Here is a 19,891-nt window from a genome sequence, read left to right on the forward strand (position 1 = left end):
TGTAAGTGCAAACAAAATGTTAGTGGGGCAGAAACAAAAGCGTATTTACTTCTAGGCAGCTGGTCAGAAAAGACTTATCAGGGAAGGCGATGGTCACGGGAGAGGGAGAGGTAAGTCAAGATGTCCCCGGGGAGAGGAGCAGGTGAATGGTGGGGCTGTCCTCACCGAGGTAAGAGGTGCAGTCTGAGAGCTTGGGGCATGTGTGGCAAGCAGGGGAGGCGGAGGGAAATACACAATGTAGCTGGAAAGCATACCCAGCACCAAGCTGGGGAGGGTACAGAGCCTGAATGTAACATATAGGGTTTCACTGTGTGTGGTGGGAGAACCACTGGAGGTTTTTGGGTAAGGGGTGCTGGACTGTTGTGATGAAAACCCCATGAGGCCAGGGTGTCAGCAGGCAAATGGATAGCTGGTGGGGACCAGGCAAAGGACACTGAGGATTTCAACTTTTTAACAACCAGCTGTGTCTGGGCCCTGCGCCTCTTACTCCAGAGTTTCTCTGTACCAGACTGTGGGCTCAGTTACACAGTCATGTCCGACGCTTTGCGCCTCATGGACTGTAGCTCACCAGGCTCCTCTGTCCATATCTCTGGCATCTCCTGCATCGGCTGGGTGATTCTTTACCACTTAGCGCCACCAGGGGAGCCCTCACCCACCTATGTAGACTCAGCTTATTTACCTCAGGCTGGCCCAGAAGACGCTCTGCTTACCAGAACGGTTCTGGCTACCAAAATCACCTTGAAGATGAGGCTTCCTGCCCACACTGGGTGGTACCGTATGTATCTGACGTTGTACAGGCGAGGAGCCCCCAGCTGGTCCACACGCAGGACTGCACCTAAACATGAACTGTGGATGTTAAAGGTGAGTCACTGCACTTCTCTCTGTATTCTGTTGACTTTTGTGGATATAAGAAAAAGACATGGAAGTTTTAATTCACTCTTCTTTAAAGGACACACTAGTCAAATTGGGGTTCCTCTAGAGTTCGCGTGTGCATGCTCAGTTGCTTCGGTCAGATCCGCCTCTTTGTGACCCTATGCACTGTAGCCTGCCAGGCTCCTCTGTCCGTGGGGATTCTCCAGGCAAGCATACAGGGGGGTTGCCGTGCCCTCCTCCAGGGGCTCAGACCCACATCCCTTATGTCTCCTGCACTGGCAGGTGGGTTCTTTACCACTAGCAAGTGCCACCTGGGAGGCCCCTTCTGTTCGTGTCTTACTTAACCCAACTAGTTTGGTTAGGACTCACGCTTCTCCCATTTGTAGTAAGAAGGAAGAAGAAAGTGTTTTCAAAGGATGTTCTTTAACTCTCAAGTTTACTAGAAAGTGATTTGAAGGTGGGCTGAAATTTAAATCAAGCAGACCACACAGTGGCTCCGGGTGGATCATGCAGTGGTCACGAGGGCCCGCTCCCACCTCCTGCAGTTACCTCGGAGGCGATGGAGGTAAAGCTGCTACTGAAGTGCACGTGCTTGTGCATCTCGCTGCCGTTGGCCGTCAGGAGCCAGGCCCCGAAGGCCTGGTCTTCACCAGCCGACTGGTTGCTGTGGCTCTGGTTGGGCAGGAGCTCGGCCAGGTCCCAGTGGTACGACGGTGTGGCCCCGACCAGCGCAATGAGGATGGCTTCCGTGGCCACGTAGAGCTGAAAGAGGAAACACACAGAGCCATCTAGGCTGGAAATGCAATTAGCAAGCTTACAAACCTTCAATGAGCAGTCTCCCTTTTGTGTCTGTAGGAACTACAGAAATGAGACGCTTTAGAAACAGAGGAGAAAATGGAAGGAAGCTTCCTGATCTACCACAAACGGAACCCAGCTATCGCATCTGTAAAGCACCCTGTACTTCCTTCAAAGGTTTTTTCCTGCATTTGAGATACATCAGATCTGAGGGCACAGCACAGAATGGTTCCAGACTCGCAGGGAGTATTACCTGCTCTGACTTAGACTAACATTCTAGTTATTTTCTCCTCAACACCACACATTAGTTCAGATAAGCAGTTTCCAAGGCACAGGAGTGTCTTGGTCTTGGATTCATGATCTAAACAAGAAAACATGTTGTGGCATAGTTACTGTTTCCAAAAACAGTATGTGTGTGTACATATATATAAATCAACAAGATCACACAACAAGTGACTCCAGGTGGATTGTGTGTGTGTGTGTGTCTCATATATATGAGAGAGTTAAGTCAGGCAGGTTGATAAGAAGTCCAAGCCTAAGGCCCCTTTAACGAGGACGTAAACATTCTTTTGCCTTAGACAAGTAGGCCTCATGGGCAGCAGTATCTCTTGTTCAAGTACATGCCTTTTTTTGAGCTTTGGATGTACGTTATGGGAGAAGTGAAGTGAAGTGAAGTAGGTCAGTCGTGTCCAACTCTTTGCGACCCTATGGACTGTCGCCTACCAGGCTTCTCAATCCATGGGATTTTCCAGGCAAGAGTACTGGAATGGGTTGCCATTTCCTTCTCCAGGAGATCTTCCCAACCCAGGGATCGAACCTGGGTCTCCCACATTGTAGGCAGACGCTTTACCCTCTGAGGCACCAGGGAATCCCACGCTATGGGAGAAGGTCTGGGCAAAATTTTCACAGCCTTGAGGTATTTTCTTTTCTATTCTCAGCAGCTAGCAGAAAAGTATAGAAGGCTCCACTTAAACTAGTGAGGCAGGTACTCTCCTGCCCACTTCCAGTGCCTCTATCCCTGTTACTTTAATAAAATCTACACAAAGCTCTGAGTGATTGAGACTGCCTCTGGTCCTGGAGTTAAATCTTCTCCTTGGGACCACGAATCCGGCAGCACTGATCACCGTTCACCATAAGCTGTTGTCTATGTGTGTGTGTACATACACATACACACACATGGGGGAGGAAGGAAGCATGCTCCGTTAAAGCAAGGAAGCTTTATATGCACTTGAGTAGGTACTAAGGTATCCTATACAACTTACAAGATGTAAACAACTCAAAATCCTAGGTGCTCACCCAGGCTTTTAGCTGTAATTGTTGTTTAATCTGAACGGAGCTTCCCTCTAAAGAAAAAATATCTCATTCATTCAATCAATGATTATTTATTGAGCATATATGACATTTCTCACTGAATGTTTTGGGCTTTATGGCTATTCACAAAGCCATATTGGGTTTGTAAGCTGTTGAGCCCTGTGCAAACTTTTTATGCTATAGATCCATTTTAATTTTTTTTCCATATAACACCCTTTTATTTTATATTGGAGTATAACTGATTAACAGTGTTGTAATAGTTTCAGGTGGACAGGGATGGGACCCAGTCATACATATTCATCTATCCATTATCCCCCAAACTTCCCCCGTATCCAGGAGGCCACATAACATCAAGCAGAGTTCCTGTGCTATACAGTAGGACCTACATGTCCATCCCAAAGTCCCTAACTATTCTTTCCCCCCAATCCTTCCCCCTGCAACCGTTAAGTTCATTCTCTATGAGTCTGTTTCTGTTTGGTAAATAAGCTCATTTGTATAATTTCTTTTCAGATTCTGCATATAAGGATTGTCTTATATTTCTCCTTCTCTACCTGACACTATAGATCCATTTTATATTACTCTTGTGATGAATGTATCATTTAAATTTTATTAGGAAAATACAGGAAGTCTGTTCCATTGTGAAACAATCTTATTCTAAGAAATTAACACAACTTTAAAAAATTTAAGCTAAAAAATTATCGCTATTAACTTAGAACTTAAAAGTCTTAAAATACCTTTAAACAAATTAAGCATTTAAAAAACACAAAGTGTATGATTTCTGTATAGTACCTAGTAACACCTAACTGGATGGATGAGTTGACCAAGGCATAAAAAGGTGGAGAGACTTGCTCACAGATTTATCTCCACTGCCAGGGAACTCCCAGCTCCTTCCACACCATTCTGGAGGGGCATATTCAGCTGTTAAGTGGATAAGCTGAAGCACCAAAGGCAGAGTAATTTATCACAAGCAGATGATGGAATTACTGTCAAGGAAAGAGAAAAGAAGTCATGACACTGTGTGTGTCATAACAGAAAGCTAAAACCCAAGATGTGATTTTTCCCCTGTCTGCCAAGGCTGCAAGGATGTAAGCAGTCCCAACCTATTGTGAGTCCAATGACTGTGGGCCTCTGGAGATGCAAAGTCGCCACAGGTCAGTCTGTGTGTGTGATTTACTGTAAAATGCAAAAGAAAACAAGTTTCTAGATTTATATTGCTTCTTGGCCTCTATTTGTATATTATTAAGGATGTTTTCAGAACAGGAGGCAATCAGCTTACAAAAATGAAAACCTTAATAATTTCAAGAACAGCATTTAGCAGCAGCTATAATTACAAAGCCACTTGCACCCGTTTTAGTAACTGCCCTTCCTGATTACAACCTGCTGAAATTTAATTCATGGGTAAAGAAATGAAAAAAATGCAGCAAAGGGAACTCAGGAGATGAGGCAGAACACATGTTCTGGTAAACGCACAGCCTTCAACCCAGCAAAGCTAACTAATGGTGTTTTCTCTCTAAATGTGCTCTTTTCTGCTTTGGTTGTACCACTGACTTTTCCTGGAAAGCACTTCCTCCTGCTGTCAATGTCTGACTCTTTCCCCACCTCTGAGATGTAACTCAGATACCCCTCCTTCACCCCACCTACCACCACCTTCCCTCCAACCCCCCAGAAGCCCTCTCCTGCTTCCACTCACTCTGAAAACTTGATCAAGACCTTTCTTAGAACCCATATCATTTTCTTCACTGCACTGTACATTTATGTATTTACTTGCTTTAGTTTTTTCTACTGAAATATACTCTCTGAGGGCAGGATCTACATCAGATTCACCTTCAGGTTCCCGAAGCAAGAAACTAAGGGCCCAAATAGATGATATCACACGTTCAACAAGTCAATGGATGAATGAATGACCAGAATGGGAATACTAATAACAGCAGCAAGCACTTCTCTAACTATATAAAAGACACCATTCTAAGTGTTTGTTGAAAATATATTAACCCATCTTATTTTTATCTGGATCATTCTAGGATAAGTAATGTTCTAGGTAAAGGAGGAAATCCTCCAAAGGATCCTCTAATCCGAGGCATATTTCACTGTGGAGACTATCATTCCTGGAAGCAACTACAATGTATAGAAAAGAGTTAAAAAACAAAAGAGGTGGAGCTGATACATAACACAGGAAAGTAACACAGGGGGCAGTAAAACCTAGCTAATTGGTATTATCCGTATCATTCTTACCATTCTGCAGGTTGATTAAATACTTCCTCCTTTCCCACTTTCTCTGCCCTCCTCCTACCATGCCGCAATGTTCTCGTTACCCCCATGCGCACACATACACCCGCCTCAGGGAACACACAGGGCCACGGCTTTGTGTCACCAGAGGGGTCAGAAACCTGCAGCTCTTCCCTCAGTGCCACCGCCGCCACCCCACCTCCCGCCACCTTGTCTTCCCTCCAGTTCCTCCGGAAGCCCCTCCTGCTTCTGCTCACCCCCTAAAGATCCACCTAGACCCTTCCTGGAACCCATACCATTTGCTTCACTGCACTATACTTATGTATAGCACGGTATCAGCCTTTCCGTCTTTGACACAGATGGCCACCTGGCTTTGCTAAAGATAAAACAGACCGGGTAGCCTGGCAACTATGCTACTGCACAATGCAAGCTAACTATGAAAGGTGATAGGGATACCAGGATTAGGTAAAAGTGGAGATGCTTAAACTCTGCATACAGATTACTGTTAGGTCCTTTACACCAGAGCCACAGACATGGGACACATGGTCCTATGAAGTCAAAGATGGTTTAGCCCTTAGCTAGTCAGAGGGATGTGCCACCTACACAAGAACACAGGGTGGTTTTCCCCAGTTTGCCTTCTTCAGCTGTGACAGTGTCCCAGAGCTCTCATCCTGCTTCTTCCACCGAGGACAAACACTTTCCTACCCTCCCTCTGCTGTGACACCGTGCACACTCACCGTATAGCCTCGTCTAGAGAATCACACCCATCTGCAGATGGGCCTTAAAGCCATGATGAAAAACCACCATCCACTCTCCTTTGGAGTGGGACTAACAACATCTCCAATAAATCATTATCCTCACTAGTGCTACCTCCAGGGAAGGAAAACAAGTGCCACAGATGGCGGGACTGTTGTTTCCCTCTCGGTATAATTATAATTAGAAAAGTGACTAAGATGCACTGGGGGATTGAAATTTTGAAAGTTTCAAAAAGTGAACGTTTTAGAAGTAATTTTATACTAACAGCATTATAAGCTTTTATCATGCTCAGGAAATGAAAAATGTCTCCCATAAATTATCTCATCACAATATCTTGTGCTGTGATGTCATGGTAAATGTGATGTTTATGTTGTAAGTAGGAAAGATGAGCCACAGGGCAATTATGTAACACACTAATGGCAAAACCAGGATGAGACTGAGAGCCACCTAACTTTGGGGCCAGAACTTTTTTCAGAGAAAAAGTTGGGAGAGGGGAAACAAAGGCGACTTCATGGTGGTCATCACTGTGAATATTTTACGCACTTAGTACTCAGTTATCTAATTGGCTCAACCAAAAGCATTATATGAGCATGACCACATCACGAAGGCAGCACTAAATGCCCATGGCCCGGCACAAAGTAGGTGTTCAATAAATATCTGTGGGGGACTTACTGATAATATTGTTTTTGGTCCCACCACACAGCTTTGTGGGATCTTAGTTCCCCAACCAAGGATCGAAACAGTACCCCCTGCCCTGGAAGCACAGAGCCATAAGCAGCGGGCCACCAGGGAACTTCCTGACACTATTTTTTTTAATTTTATATTTATTTTTTGGCAGCACTGGGTCCCCACTGCTGCACGTGTGCTTCTCATTACGGGGGCTTCTCTTGTCGCACAGTATGGGCTCTAGAGCACAGGCTCAGTAGTCGTGGTGGATTGGTTTAGCTGCCCTGAGGAATATGGGGTCCTCCTGGGCCAGGGGTTGAACCTGTGTCCCCTACATTGGCAGGCAGATTCTTGACCACTACACCATTAGGGAAGTCCCACTGACACTTATTTTTTGTGTTTAAAAATTTTAATTCCGCTCTAAATAACTGGTGTCTCTAAGTCCCATTTCCTCCCCGACTCTCATCTACATAACGCCACCAGATCAGTACCCCTGATGCAGTCCTCATGAAACCCTTCTGGTTAGATCATATTACTGGGCAAATAACAGATGTCCTAGCATCCAGATCTCCACCACTTGACACAACTGCTACCTTATCCACATTCGAGCTTTCTGAACTAGCCTGTTGAACTCCTCAAACAGGACTTTTCACGGTGTGCTGTGAAAAGCATATGCAATCTGTACACCTGAGTCTGAAATGCAGCTCTAGTAAATTTCCAGCAAATCAAAACCTTTCTAAACTTCATGTTTCCTTCTAGTAAGACTGGACATTGGCAGTACATCTTTATCTAACTCGTTCATATCTAGCTAGCCTATTCTGAAGGTCAAAGGGGATATTTCTTTAGCCAACAATATAGAGTAAATCATATAGCTCCATCCAAATAGCACCTATCAGAGCCTCCGAAACTCTACCTTGCAGAGACTGGTTCTGTAGGCCGGGATGGGACCTGATATTCTGTTTTTCTAACAAGCTCTGGTGGTGTCAGTGTTGATGGCTTGGGCCACACCTTGTGTAGCAAGGGTCTAGGGTATGCCCTCTTCTATACTTTCTCCAAAACTATGTCTCCCCACCTGAAATGACCTTCCTGCTTCTCTCTAAACCCAACCTTCAAAGTTTAGCTTGAGCTCAGTCCTTCTTCTGAAGTTTTAACAAATCACTCTGGACCACGCTGATGTCTCTTTTTTAATTAATTTATTTTTTAATTGAAGGATAATTGCTCTACAGAATTGTGTTGTTTTCTGCCAAAATCAACATGAATTAGCCACAGGTATACATATGTCCCCTTCTTTTTTAATGTCTAAAGCATTCAATGGTTCTAATACTTACTGCTGCTGCTAAGTTGCTTCAGTCGTCTCCAACTCTGTGTGACCCCAGAGATGGCAGCCCACCAAGCTCCCCCGTCCCTGGGATTCTCCAGGCAAGAACACTGGAGTGGGTTGCCATTTCCTTCTCCAATGCATGAAAGTGAAAAGTGAAAGTGAAGTCCCTCAGTTGCATGCGACTCTTAGCGACCCCATGGACTGCAGCCTACCAGGCTCCTCTGTCCATGGAATTTTCCAGGCGAGAGTACTGGAGTGGGGTGCCATTGCCTTCTCCATTACTTACTGGGAAAATATTATTTTGCATCATTATTTAACAGTATAGATAGAGTTACATTTTCCTTTGCTAATGATTGATCATCTTCTGAAGAGATGAAACCCTGACTTGTACTTCTATTTCTTTTTAAGAAAACCAACACACTACTGTGTGTCTAACAGTCTAAGATACATTTTGTTAATGAATTCCTTGCATAATCTGGCACAGAAAATGACAATGGGTTAAAACCCAGTAATTCTGGGACCAGCCAGTAATTAAGATTTTGGACACATATTTGATATGCATCTGCTTCACTCTCAATCTCCCAAATTAAATGGAAATGCCACCACCTGACCACCTCCCTTCTGTTACTTTAGTTTACTTTTTTTAAAAAATTTAGTGAGCACCAACACTTCACAACACAGTGTATCACGAGCCTCGGGTGATCACAATGATGAATAAGAAACAGTTGTTTTCTTCTGAGCACATACATTCAGGTGAGGACAACAAATATGCCCAAAAATATAAATACAAGGCACATTTAGCAAATGCTCTATTAGCCAGAGTAGAAATTAAATTAATGAGGGCATAAAGAAAGCAGATGTGAATTCTAACTCAGGGAATAAAGAGAAAGGTTGCAAATGTGACATCTGAGCTAGGCAGGGAAAGACTGGGAGGGATTTAGTCAAAACAGAAATCAAGGAAGGGGGATTCCCTGGTGGCTCAGTGGTAGAGAATCCACCTGCCAATGCAGGAGACAGAGGTTCTACCCTTGATCCCAGAAGATCCCACATGCCTCAGAGCAGCTACGACCAAGTGCCCCAACTACTAAGCCTGTGATTAGAGCCTTGGAGCCACAGCTCATGAGCCCACGTGCCGAAACTAGACAAGAGCCCGAGCAGCCACGAAGACCCAGCACAGCCAAAATAGAAAAGGAAATTATTTTTTAAAAATCAGGGAAAGAGTTCTTAAGCCAAAGAAGAAGTCCAGTCAGAGCCAGGAAGATAAAGAACACATTCTTAGTGTTCTTTGAAAAAGCAGTACGGGGCAGGCTCAGCTTTTGCCAAACTTCAGTTACCTGGGTAACCCCAGCTGCAAGAGTGCCACACGCCCATTTCTGCTTTTTATTACTTACTTAATGGTCTGCTTTTAAGTTGACTCAAATTTTTTTAACTTAAGTGAACTTACAGAGAAATAAAATTGTGTATCAATACAAATATAACCATCTAGGTGTAACTATAAACACCCTGTTACAATGTAAGTGTTAGCTAGAATATTTTTATTTAAGGTAAGACACAAGAGATATTTTGGGGCAAGTTTTAGCAGGGAGGCATGAAAGCAAGGGAGCATGCTCAGAGGGTTGGGGGCAGTGCTTTTGTGCCTCACAGCCACCGTCACATCTTTGTTTGCCTCATTTGGACCTGCTTCTGATCTATACTCCCCTGGACCCTCCTTCAGCTGCTCTGATTCCTGGGCCAGACGTGTGTTTAGTTCCATGATAGCATTTGCCTCATCAAGGTTGCAGGCAGTGAGAATGACACTGATTCCAATCAATTCTGATGGGCTCCAGGCTGCCTTCCCTGCAGACTTCAAGCTCCAGCTTCAAACACAGAGACAACAGCCTTACAGAGACTGCGAAATCAGCTCCCACGATGGTATAAGGTCAAATCCTCAGAACAAATTATTCACTGATACATATATAATCGTATACATATATACAACACAGATACACACATATATACAAACATATATCTCTCTCTAGGAGTTCTGTTTCCTCTTTCTCTGGTTGAACTATGACCAACACAACCTTAGACAAACATGGCAAAATACAGGCATTTATTAAACCTGGAAGTAAGTATACGTGTTTGTGATACTATTCTCTGTATTCCATTTGAAATGTTTCATAATTTTTGAAAGTTTTTTTAAAAAAAATGAGTAATAGGGGAGTTCCCAGGTTGCCTGGTGGCTACGATCCTAGGCTTTCACTGCTGTGGCCTGGGTTCAATACCTGATGGGAGACTGAGACCCTGCAAGCCACATGGTATGGCAAAAAAAAAAAAAACGAAAAGAAAATGAATAATAAATGCAATAAAAACAGAATAATGTTGTTCAATCCTAACCAGGTAATGTTTTTATACAAAGTCTGAACCTTCCTTAATTCTGGTTCAGTCCCTTTGTTAAAAGAGGTATTTGCTAATGTTTTGAGAAGTGCTAGCACTTTCTTCTTAAATAAACAAAAGGATTCAAGGATTCAAAAGAGAGTAACCCTCTTATTTTATGCGTTGCTATTTAATAATATTTCCATACACCACCTAAATCTACCACACAGTCCATTACTTGTGATGTCAGAGAATGCAGAAAGCTGCAAGATCGGAAATAAATGATGTGGTGGTTGCCAGGGCTTAGGAAGGAGAAACAGGCAGAGCACAAAGGATTTTTATGGCAGTAGAAAGACTAAATACGATACTATAATAGTAGATACATGTCATTGTGAGTTTGCCCAGGCTCATAGAATGTCCAACGCCAAGAGGGACCCTAATGTAAACTGGAGACACGGCAGTGATGTGTCAGTCTAGTCTCATCAGTTGTAACAAGTGTGCCACTCTGATGGGGGATGTTGACAATGGGGAAGGCTGTATATTCAGCTCTTCCCTTGCGGCTCAGACTGTAAAGAATCTGCCCGCAGTGCAAGAGACCTGAGTTCAAACCCCAGGTTGGGAAGGCCCCTAGAGAAGGCAATGGCTATGGCAACCCACTCCAGTATTCTTGCCTGGAGATGTAGGGGAAACCTTTGTACCTTCTGCTCAACTTTGCTGTGAACCTAATACTTCTCTAAAAAATAAAGTCTACATAATTCTATGCTAAAAAAAAAAAAGAAAGAGCTGATGTAGAATAATACAGAATCAAGAACAAAAGTGAGAAGATATCCCTGAAAAGAAAGCAGAGGTATGTTTTCCTCTTGGACACTGTGGAGAAACATAGACAAGAATAAAAAATTAATTCTGAAGTTAAAGGAAAGGAAGTTTACATCCATAACCTCTATTTCATCCATCAAGCTGAGACAAAGAAGACCTGGGGGAAACGAGAGGAACCAATCATCAGAATTTTGGGCTTAAAAAGAGTGGTAAAACTGCCTGGAAAAAGTGACTGAGTCAAAGGATGATCCAGAAGTCATGAGTTCCAGAACACTGAAAAAGAGGAACCAGCCAATCTACATTTGCAACAAAAGAGAACTGGAATAAGCAAATTATGATATGGCCACACATTGGGACACCGCGCTGCAGCCATTAAAAAATACGGAGTTGCTAATCTGTGAGTGCAGCAAGGTATTCACAGTGTTATTGACAGACAAAATCAGGTCAAGATAAAAATTCTTGCACAAAGGACAAATGTACATATTTATAAAATACAAAGTCAGGAAGCTCATCTATATGCCAAAGGGTGAGCATATTTTACTTCCAGGTGGCAGAAGTTCTCGTAATTTTTTCCCTATATTTTCTCTTTTTTTTTACAGCCACCATATACTAATTGTTGAGCACCATACAATTCCCATTAGTGCAGACGTTAGTTTCTGTTTAAGTGTTTGGTCAAGAAAATGAGAAAGTAGATTTCTGAGCTGTGTGTGTCTTTGGATTTGATGGCTTCTTCTTCTAAGGCAGCCTCGAGCTGTGGGGATGAATCAAGTCAGTATTCTGACAATCCCAAAGTCAACACTAACACAATGCCAACTAACTGATAGGCACAGGGCAACTTTAAGAGATTCTGACCTTGCAAAACAAATGAACTGAACTTTCATGATCCAGCCATTTCCAAGAGCACAAAGAAAACTGAGGGGTCAGCGGCATGAGTTGACTCAGCCACCTCTCAGCAGAGTCACAGCCTTCAAGTCTAGTGTTTATACTGTCATATTCACACTGCCCAGCTTCGTATTTTAAATGACTTTTCTGTGCTGTCTTTGAGTGTAACACCTTCCTTCTCTCATGGCGTGTATCGATCAGCTGCAAGTAGCCCTGGCCAGCATGCTGCTGGGGGCCGGGTGCTACAATGATGTCAGTTGCTTCCCAAGGCGCATCCTAGCTCTTGAGACCCTCCAGGCTCTAAGGAGCTCCCTTGGGAAGTTCCCCTGGAGAAGGGATAGGCTACCCACTCCAGTATTCTTGGGCTTCACTTGTGTCTCAGCTGGTAAAGAATCTGCCTGCAATGCAGGAGACCTGGGTTCAATCCCTGGATTGGGAAGATAGCCTGGAGAAGGGAAGGCTGCCCACTCCAGTATTCTGGCCTGGAGAATTCCATGGGCTTTATAGTCCATGAAGTAGCCAAGAGTCGGACATGATTGAGCGACTTTCGCACCTTCTGGAGGCCTCCTTGTATCTCCATACCCTCCCCAAATGGAAACAGGAGGGTCTGACAATCCGCAGCTTCCTCTGCTTTACACCAGGGGGCAGTGTCTGTTTGTAGACAACATTTTTCCTGAGATCGTACTGGAGACAAGAGTAACTATGGTCTCCTTGACCTACCGGCACCCATTCCCCGAAACTGATGGAAGAACAGAAGGCAAAGTTCCCCAGATTATCACCCAAGCTCTCAGCCATTGTCTCAAGGCAGACAGAACTAAATTTGAGGGTAAGTGTGGCATAAAACTGGCTCAGACTAGCAGAGATCCCTGGTAGATGGTCCCACGTCTTGGGAGTCCTGACAAAAGCTCTAACTAATGCCACAGGTTCTCATCATGGCTGAACGCCAGAGGGTGGTGGGAATTCCCTGGGGCCTAAGGGACGGTCTTAGTGATTGCAGTCCATTAAGGTCTTCCCTAAGGTTTATGATGTGGACTGTATCACTCACTTATGGTTGAGAGGTTAGAACCATAAGCTATCCACCTCAGTGACACGTCATGGAAAGGCAGTCTTCCAATGAATCTCCTGGGGAGAAGGGACATAAAGATAAATACTAGCAGGTGGGAGCCATGAGATGGGATGGTGTTCTACACAAAGTTCAATAAAGCATCCCGAACAAAACCCACTCTTCCTCCTGAGTATTTGCTTTTTGCTCAGTTGCTTTAGTCACATCAGACTATTTTGTGACCCTATGGACTGTAGCCCACCAGGCTCCTCTGTCCATGGGATTCTCTAGGTAAGAATAGTGGAGTGGGTTGCCATGCCCTCCCTCAAAGGATCTTCCTGACTCAGGGATCGAACTCGGGTCTCCTGCGCTGCAGGCAGACTCTTTTACCACTGAGCCACAGGGGAAGCCCCACTCCTGAGTAATAAATGACCACAACTCACAGTCATAATGGGTTAAAGGAAGAGCAATAAAAGAGTGAATTGTTATTCTCATACTGTAGCATCCTCTCCAAGGCATGCACATCTTCTTTTACCATTTTAATTAAAAAAAATTTTAACACAGAAAAGTGGAACAAATAAAAATGATTCATGAACCCACCACCACAATTAACTAGTGGCAATTTATCATATTGTCTTAGATTCTAATAATACAATATTACAGATACAGAGGAAATCTCCTTTGTATCCATCCCTTCTCACATCCCCTCCCTTCCTTCCCAAGAGGGAAGGAATTGTGTGTCAATCTACTTCATGTTTATGCTTCTACACTGTTCATATACATTCATAAGGCACATACAGTATTGTTTCCTAATTTTAAAAAATTTGTTATGAGAGTTATGTTTCACGTTGTATATATCACACTGTTTTTTTTTTTCATTTCACATTGTGCTTTAAAAGATTCATCCATGTGGTCCTGTGTAGACCTACTGTGTTCATGTTAACTGTTTTATTCTATCAAATTTATATTACATTTTAATTATCCAGTTCCTTTTGGGGAACCATTTAGAAAGAAAAGAAAGAAAGTAAAGTCGCTCAGTCATGTCCAACTCTTTGGGACCCCGTGGACTGTAGCCTACCAGGCTCTTCCGTCCATGGGATTCTTCAGGCAAGAATACTGGAGTGGGTTGCCACTTCCTTCTCCAGGGGATCTTCCTGACCGAGGGATTGAACCCAGGTCTCCTGCATTGCAGGCAGATGCTCTACCCTCTGAGCTACCAATCATTTAGGTGGTTACTAGTTTTTATCATGACAAACAATGCTGCAGTAAAAATCCTACACTTATCTGCTTATGCAGAAGCTCAAGAGATATCACACATATACCAAGGAGTCCAACGCTGGTTGTAATTTTACTGAAGTGAAGTGAAGTTGCTCAGTCGTGTCCGACTCTTTGCGACCGTATGGACTGTAGCCTACCAGGCTCCTCTGTCCATGGGATTTTCCAGGCAATAGTACTAGAGTGGATTGCCATTTCCTTCTCCAGGGGATCTTCCCGACCCAGGGATCGAACCCAGGTCTCCCGCATTGTAGACAGAAGCTTTACCATCTGAGCCACCAGGGAAGTCCAAAGACAGTGCCAAAGTATCCCCAAAGTGGGATACTTTCTACTTCTCATTTTCATCACACTTGTATTGTTAGATTATTAAATGTTTGCTAACCTAATAAGTGTGAAATCATATTTCATAGTTATTTTAATATGCCTGTCCCAGATGACCACTGAAGGTAAACATCTTTTTATATGTTGACTATTATAGTTTCCTCTTCTGCAAAATATCTGTTCAGTCATTCCACTTTCTAAAGCACCATGAAAAGATATTCATTGCATGAACAATATGAAAATACTGGCAGTTCTAGGAGCTGAAAAGTATTGTTCAGGTTTTTGAGTTTATATAAAAATAATGCACTCCAAAACACTAGAGTACTGTATCTTAAGCTGAGGTTCACAGCAGCATCTCAATTCTGCAGGTGAAATAAAGGCTTATTACAGGTTACATGTTTCTGTTAATTAATGGGTGTTTTAAATTCTGTGCAAATTATACCACAACCTATGATTCATAATCCTGAGCAAAATGAGGGAGCTGAAATCTCTGACTCAGAACAAAGTAGTAGGGTCCTTTTCCACTTTATGTCCAAAGGGATCAAGAAGCAAAGATGTGTATTCCAACTTGCCTCCAAATGGTCTGGCAAATAAGCACACACAAACACAAAACAGTGATGACAGCATCGATTTTGAATCACGACTAGAAAATAGAAATGGTAATAAATAGAATTATTCATATTTCAATATTACAGATATTTACCTCCTCCCCAAAGGAGGGTGAGGCTCCCTAAATGGCACAGTGGCAAAGAATCCAGCTGCCAGCACAGGAGATTAAGAGATGTGAGCCTGGGCTGGGAAGACGCCCCGGAGAAGGAAATGGCAACCCACTCCAGTATCCTTGCCGGGAAAAGCCCATGCACAGAGGAGCCTGGCGGGTTCCAGTCTATGGGGTCACAAGGAGCTGGACACGACTGAGCGCACACAAAGGAGGGTATGTATATTTCGGGGGTGGGTAAGAATTTTTCTAACTAAAAACTTAGAAATCTTATTGCTTGTTTACAACACGGCTAGTTTCACAGAAGGCAATTTTTGTCCTCTAGATTCCTGCTTATGAAAAAGTGGGCTTCCCCGATGGCTCAGAGGGTAAAGATTCCATCTGCAATGCAGGAGACACTAAAACCAAGCATCCTTACTATCAGGGCATGTGATCCCATCATGATGATAAGAAATCTACAAAACCTGCATTTATTCTCTATGTATCAGATAGTTGACCATTATGGGGATTCCAAAGATTGTGTTTCCAAAGCAAGTGAAGGTAGGTCTCCTAGCCAAAAGAAATTGGATATTGAGAAAATGTTTGAGGAGTTACATGATGGTATCTACAATCTAAGAAAACAGTTAACCTAAAGACCTTTAGATGTGGCTTATAATTTGGTTTTGTCCTCTCAGTTTTAACTTGGATGTGTTCAAAGTACAGGGAGTTGTGTTGTTTTTTTTTAATGATCCTAGAAAGAAGAAAATGCAAAAGGGTCTGTAAGGTTTCCATCTTTGTCCCTCTAGCTTGGTGTTTCTTGGATGAAGCTGGTCATCACCAAACCACAGACACAGAAAAGGCTCCTGCTGAGGCAGTCCCCCTATCCCCACCCTCCACCACAGTCCCTCTCCCTGGCAGTCCACAATGTGCAGTCTTAATGTGCAGGACTCCCCGTCTCGGGCAGGGCTGCTAAACCATTGGTCTGTACCCTCACTGAGCACTGGGAAGACAAGGGCTTCAGTTTTAAAAGCAGACAAGCCATCAAGCTCCTTCCATTAAAGCCAATCAACTCTAAAAATGGCTTTTTCCTTTGGTAGAGAAAGCGACCCCCACCTGAATGATGAAAGCATCGCATTACAACTGTGTTAAGGGGCTCTCCAGTTCTCACACTCTGCAGGCCAGCTCCCCTAGCCCAAATCATCAAGTCTACCAAGTAGACTTGGTAGAATAGGCTCTGGGGAGCTCCACTCTCATATCCAGGATAGCTCTGAGTGACCCTAGGACCATTTGGATGATATAGCTCTATGGAGTAGTTAAGTCCTCACAAAGAGGTAACAGCTATGAATAATTCACTTCTGCTTGGATGGGCATCTCTTTTGGGATCAGCACAGCTACAGGGTACCTTCCCAGCCCATACTCACATGATAAACAGGTACTTATGCCTAACGCTCTAAGAGCTAGTTCTTCTATGATGAATGCTGACCACACAACAAGTAGGATTCAATGAATGGTCATGGGCTTAGATCACTCTGGTACCAAACTCTAACCACCTGCGTCAACCATTAAAAAAAAGGTTAAAGTGAAGTTGCTCAGTCGTGTCTGACTCTTGCAAGCCCCATGTACTGTGGCCTGCAAGGCTCCTCTGTCCATGGGTTTTTCCAGGCAAGAATACTAGAGTGGGTTGCCATTTCCTTCTCCAGAGGATCTTCTCCACCCAGGGATCGAATCCAGGTCTCCTGCATTGCAGGCAGACTCTTTACCGTCTGAGCCACCGGGGAATCAAAAAAAAAAAGGTAAGTGGTGGAAATTTAACAGGTGCTGAACACAGGAATAGTGGCCTTTTTAGTGCCACGCTCCACTCAAGACAAAATTATTCAAGGTCACTGAATACCTGGCTAGTCAGGTGAGAAGATAATGACACAGGAGGCAGAGTGCAGGGATGGGGACGTAAGGTTACTCAGAGAGGGAGTCATGTTCCTGAAATTCTTGGTTAGAATAGGAATTTTCTCAAAGAGAAAATATTATACTGGGTTTTCCTGTAAGATGTTATGAAAAACCTGAACAAGCTTTTTGGCCAACCCAATAAGCACCCATCAGGCATCATGCTTACAATTCTGTTGTTGGCATTAAATGCTCTTTTATGATTGAGCACAAACACTTTTTCTCCACAGTAAACTGCATTTAAAGCTAAAACAACACACTTAAAGGAACTTCAGAAAATTGCATATTTGTGAACTGAGAACTTGTTTTTCGGGAGAAAGAACTGACTTAATCTATGAGAGCATCGTTCAGATGGTTCTACTGCCAGATGATGAAATCAACTGAACTTTCAAACATTTTAGTGGAAAAGAGAATCACTTAGTCAATCCTCACCTCTAACCCTCCCAATCGTCCTGTTGAGCAGTTGACTTACACAAAGTTTAAGCAACTGGTGGATTGGTACTTATATCCATGACCACCCTGTCCTTAGCTCAGAATAACTTATTCAATCAACCATCACAGGTTAATTGCAATTATTTAACTTCCTGCTTTCTGTGGGAGACATGAAAGAAGAGGGTTCAATCTCTGGGTGGGGAAGATGCCCTGGATGAGGACATGGGAACCCACTCCAGTATTCTTGCCAAGAAAATCTCATGGACAGAGGTGTCTGGCCGCAAAGAGTGGGACGCGACTGAAGCAACTTAGCACACACTGCTTCACCCCAAGGCCACAAGAATGCAAACTTCACAGGAAAGAGACTTCGATTTATAAACATTGCAGCCCCTGCTAAGCATACAGCAGGCACTCACTATATGGTGAATGAAGGAAAAACTAAAATGGCCAACTCATAGTAGATACTAAAAAGGATCTAAGAATAAAATGCCACTAGAATAAGAGTAGTAATTAATGTCAAATGGGCCATTTTAAAAAGCAAAGAAAGAGTAACTTTTGCATGGCAAAGTGTATTTGTAGTGACCTTGAGCATACAGAACTCATTTCTAGGATGTGGTGTGCAGGCTGTCTGGGAGAATTCTATACCATGAAGAACTGATTCCCTCTTACACCACCCGTTGTAGATGGTACTATGGACTTAAAATAGCGTCAAGCCCAAAGTGGCTCTGGGCAGAATGACCCAGCAGAACTTAAACCAGAAAGAAAGAAAGAAACCGGAAGCACTGAAAGCCCCTGGAACAGGAAGCCCCCTCAAATCTAGGAAAAGATAGTAAGTCGACACCAGAGCTAAAGGATGGGCCCTTTGGTTAGCGGGTGATCAGGGCCCTCTCTGTTCAAAATTTCAAGGGGACAGCGCCACAGGTTAGAAATTCCCTTTCCATAGTCACAGTGTATTCCAGCTAACAAGGGGATTTTGCATCTCTTACTAACCAGCTCGCCAGATTAAGTATTCATTCCCCACAGATTCCTTCCCTGCTCCAGGTGAGGGGAGCTGGGCGCCTATGGGGCGAGGATCCGAGGCTTGGGCGGGGACAAAGCTTGACAGGCCAGCCAGCGACCTTGGCTTTCCCGGGCGCAGGCCAAAGCGTGGCGCCTAGCCCACAGCCGCCCTCGCGCGGGGTGGAGGTGGAGGCGGGGGAGGCTCGCCACACCTGGGGGTTTGAGCCCTGGCATCCGGGCCGGGCTTTGGGGAATCGCGGGGCGGGGGGAGAGGGGTACGCCTCGCCCCAAGCTGGGTGGCCAGGAAGAGGGAGCGGTGGGAGCTGCGGGAGACTCACCTGCAGCAGCACGGCCAGCAGGAAGCACAGGTACATCTGGTAGATGCCCATCTCGCCCACCGCCTGGAACGCCTCCTCCACCTCCATGGCGGGCCGAGCGTTCGGCCCCCGCCCAGCACCCAGCTGGAGCCCGGCCGCGGCCCCGGCCCCGGCCCGCCCTCCGCTACCCCCGCCCCGGCGTGGCCCGGCGTGGCCTTCCCCGGCCGGCCCGGTGCGCTGGGCACCCGCCGGGCCCAGCCAGCGGGGAGCGAGGAGCGGCGTGAGAGCGCGGGCAGGGCGGGGCGCGCGGGCGGCGCGTTGGCGCGGGCGGGGCCCGGGGCCGCGCGAGCTCGCGAGTCTGGGGCGGGGTGCCGGGTTCCCCGGGCCTCTGGGCTTTCCGTTAAAGATTTCCTTCTGAGAGGGTGGGTTAAAACGCAGCTTAAAGCGGCTTGAAACGAGAGGAAAGAGGAAGTGGGTTCCGGTGTAGGCATCCTCTCTGATGGAGAAATAAGGTGAAGGGCAGCCTTCTCGTCTAAGCCACGGCCTGCCCGCCGCCCGCTTCGGGGGCTGTGGGGCGCAATGACGGTTGGGAGACCCGGTGGCCGGTGGTAAAATTGGTCCTTTTGTACAAATCGGTTAAATACAGGAAGTGGAAATGGTTTCTAGATCCTTCGGAGAAGAGTGCTGTTTAACATTTCTTTCCTCCTGCTCCCTGCTAGCTATGTGGTCAGGCCACAGGTAATCAAATTCTTGCAAAAGCCTGAGATACATTTGGTTATGTAAATAGACACGAGGTGAAGAATACGAAAGGTTAATTTGTGGGACAGGACGTGATGGCTGCTAAAATGTTTGAAGGATAAACAGCA

General features: G+C 44.8%; 1 protein-coding gene across 1 annotated transcript in view; it reads right to left on the reverse strand.

The window, feature by feature from the left end:
- The window catches only part of SLC22A15 (solute carrier family 22 member 15), a 95,317-nt gene extending 76,184 nt beyond the window's left edge, over positions 1-19,133 (reverse strand). The window contains exons 1-2 of the mRNA XM_052637769.1: positions 19,047-19,133; positions 1,423-1,635 (exon numbers count right to left, since the gene is read on the reverse strand). Coding sequence (XP_052493729.1) covers positions 1,423-1,635; positions 19,047-19,133 — 300 coding nt within the window. The remainder of the gene's footprint in view (positions 1-1,422; positions 1,636-19,046) is intronic.
- Positions 19,134-19,891: the final 758 nt, after the last annotated feature.

The sequence above is a fragment of the Budorcas taxicolor genome, chromosome 3, assembly GCF_023091745.1.
Source record: "Budorcas taxicolor isolate Tak-1 chromosome 3, Takin1.1, whole genome shotgun sequence".
NCBI classification, from domain to species: domain Eukaryota; kingdom Metazoa; phylum Chordata; class Mammalia; order Artiodactyla; family Bovidae; genus Budorcas; species Budorcas taxicolor.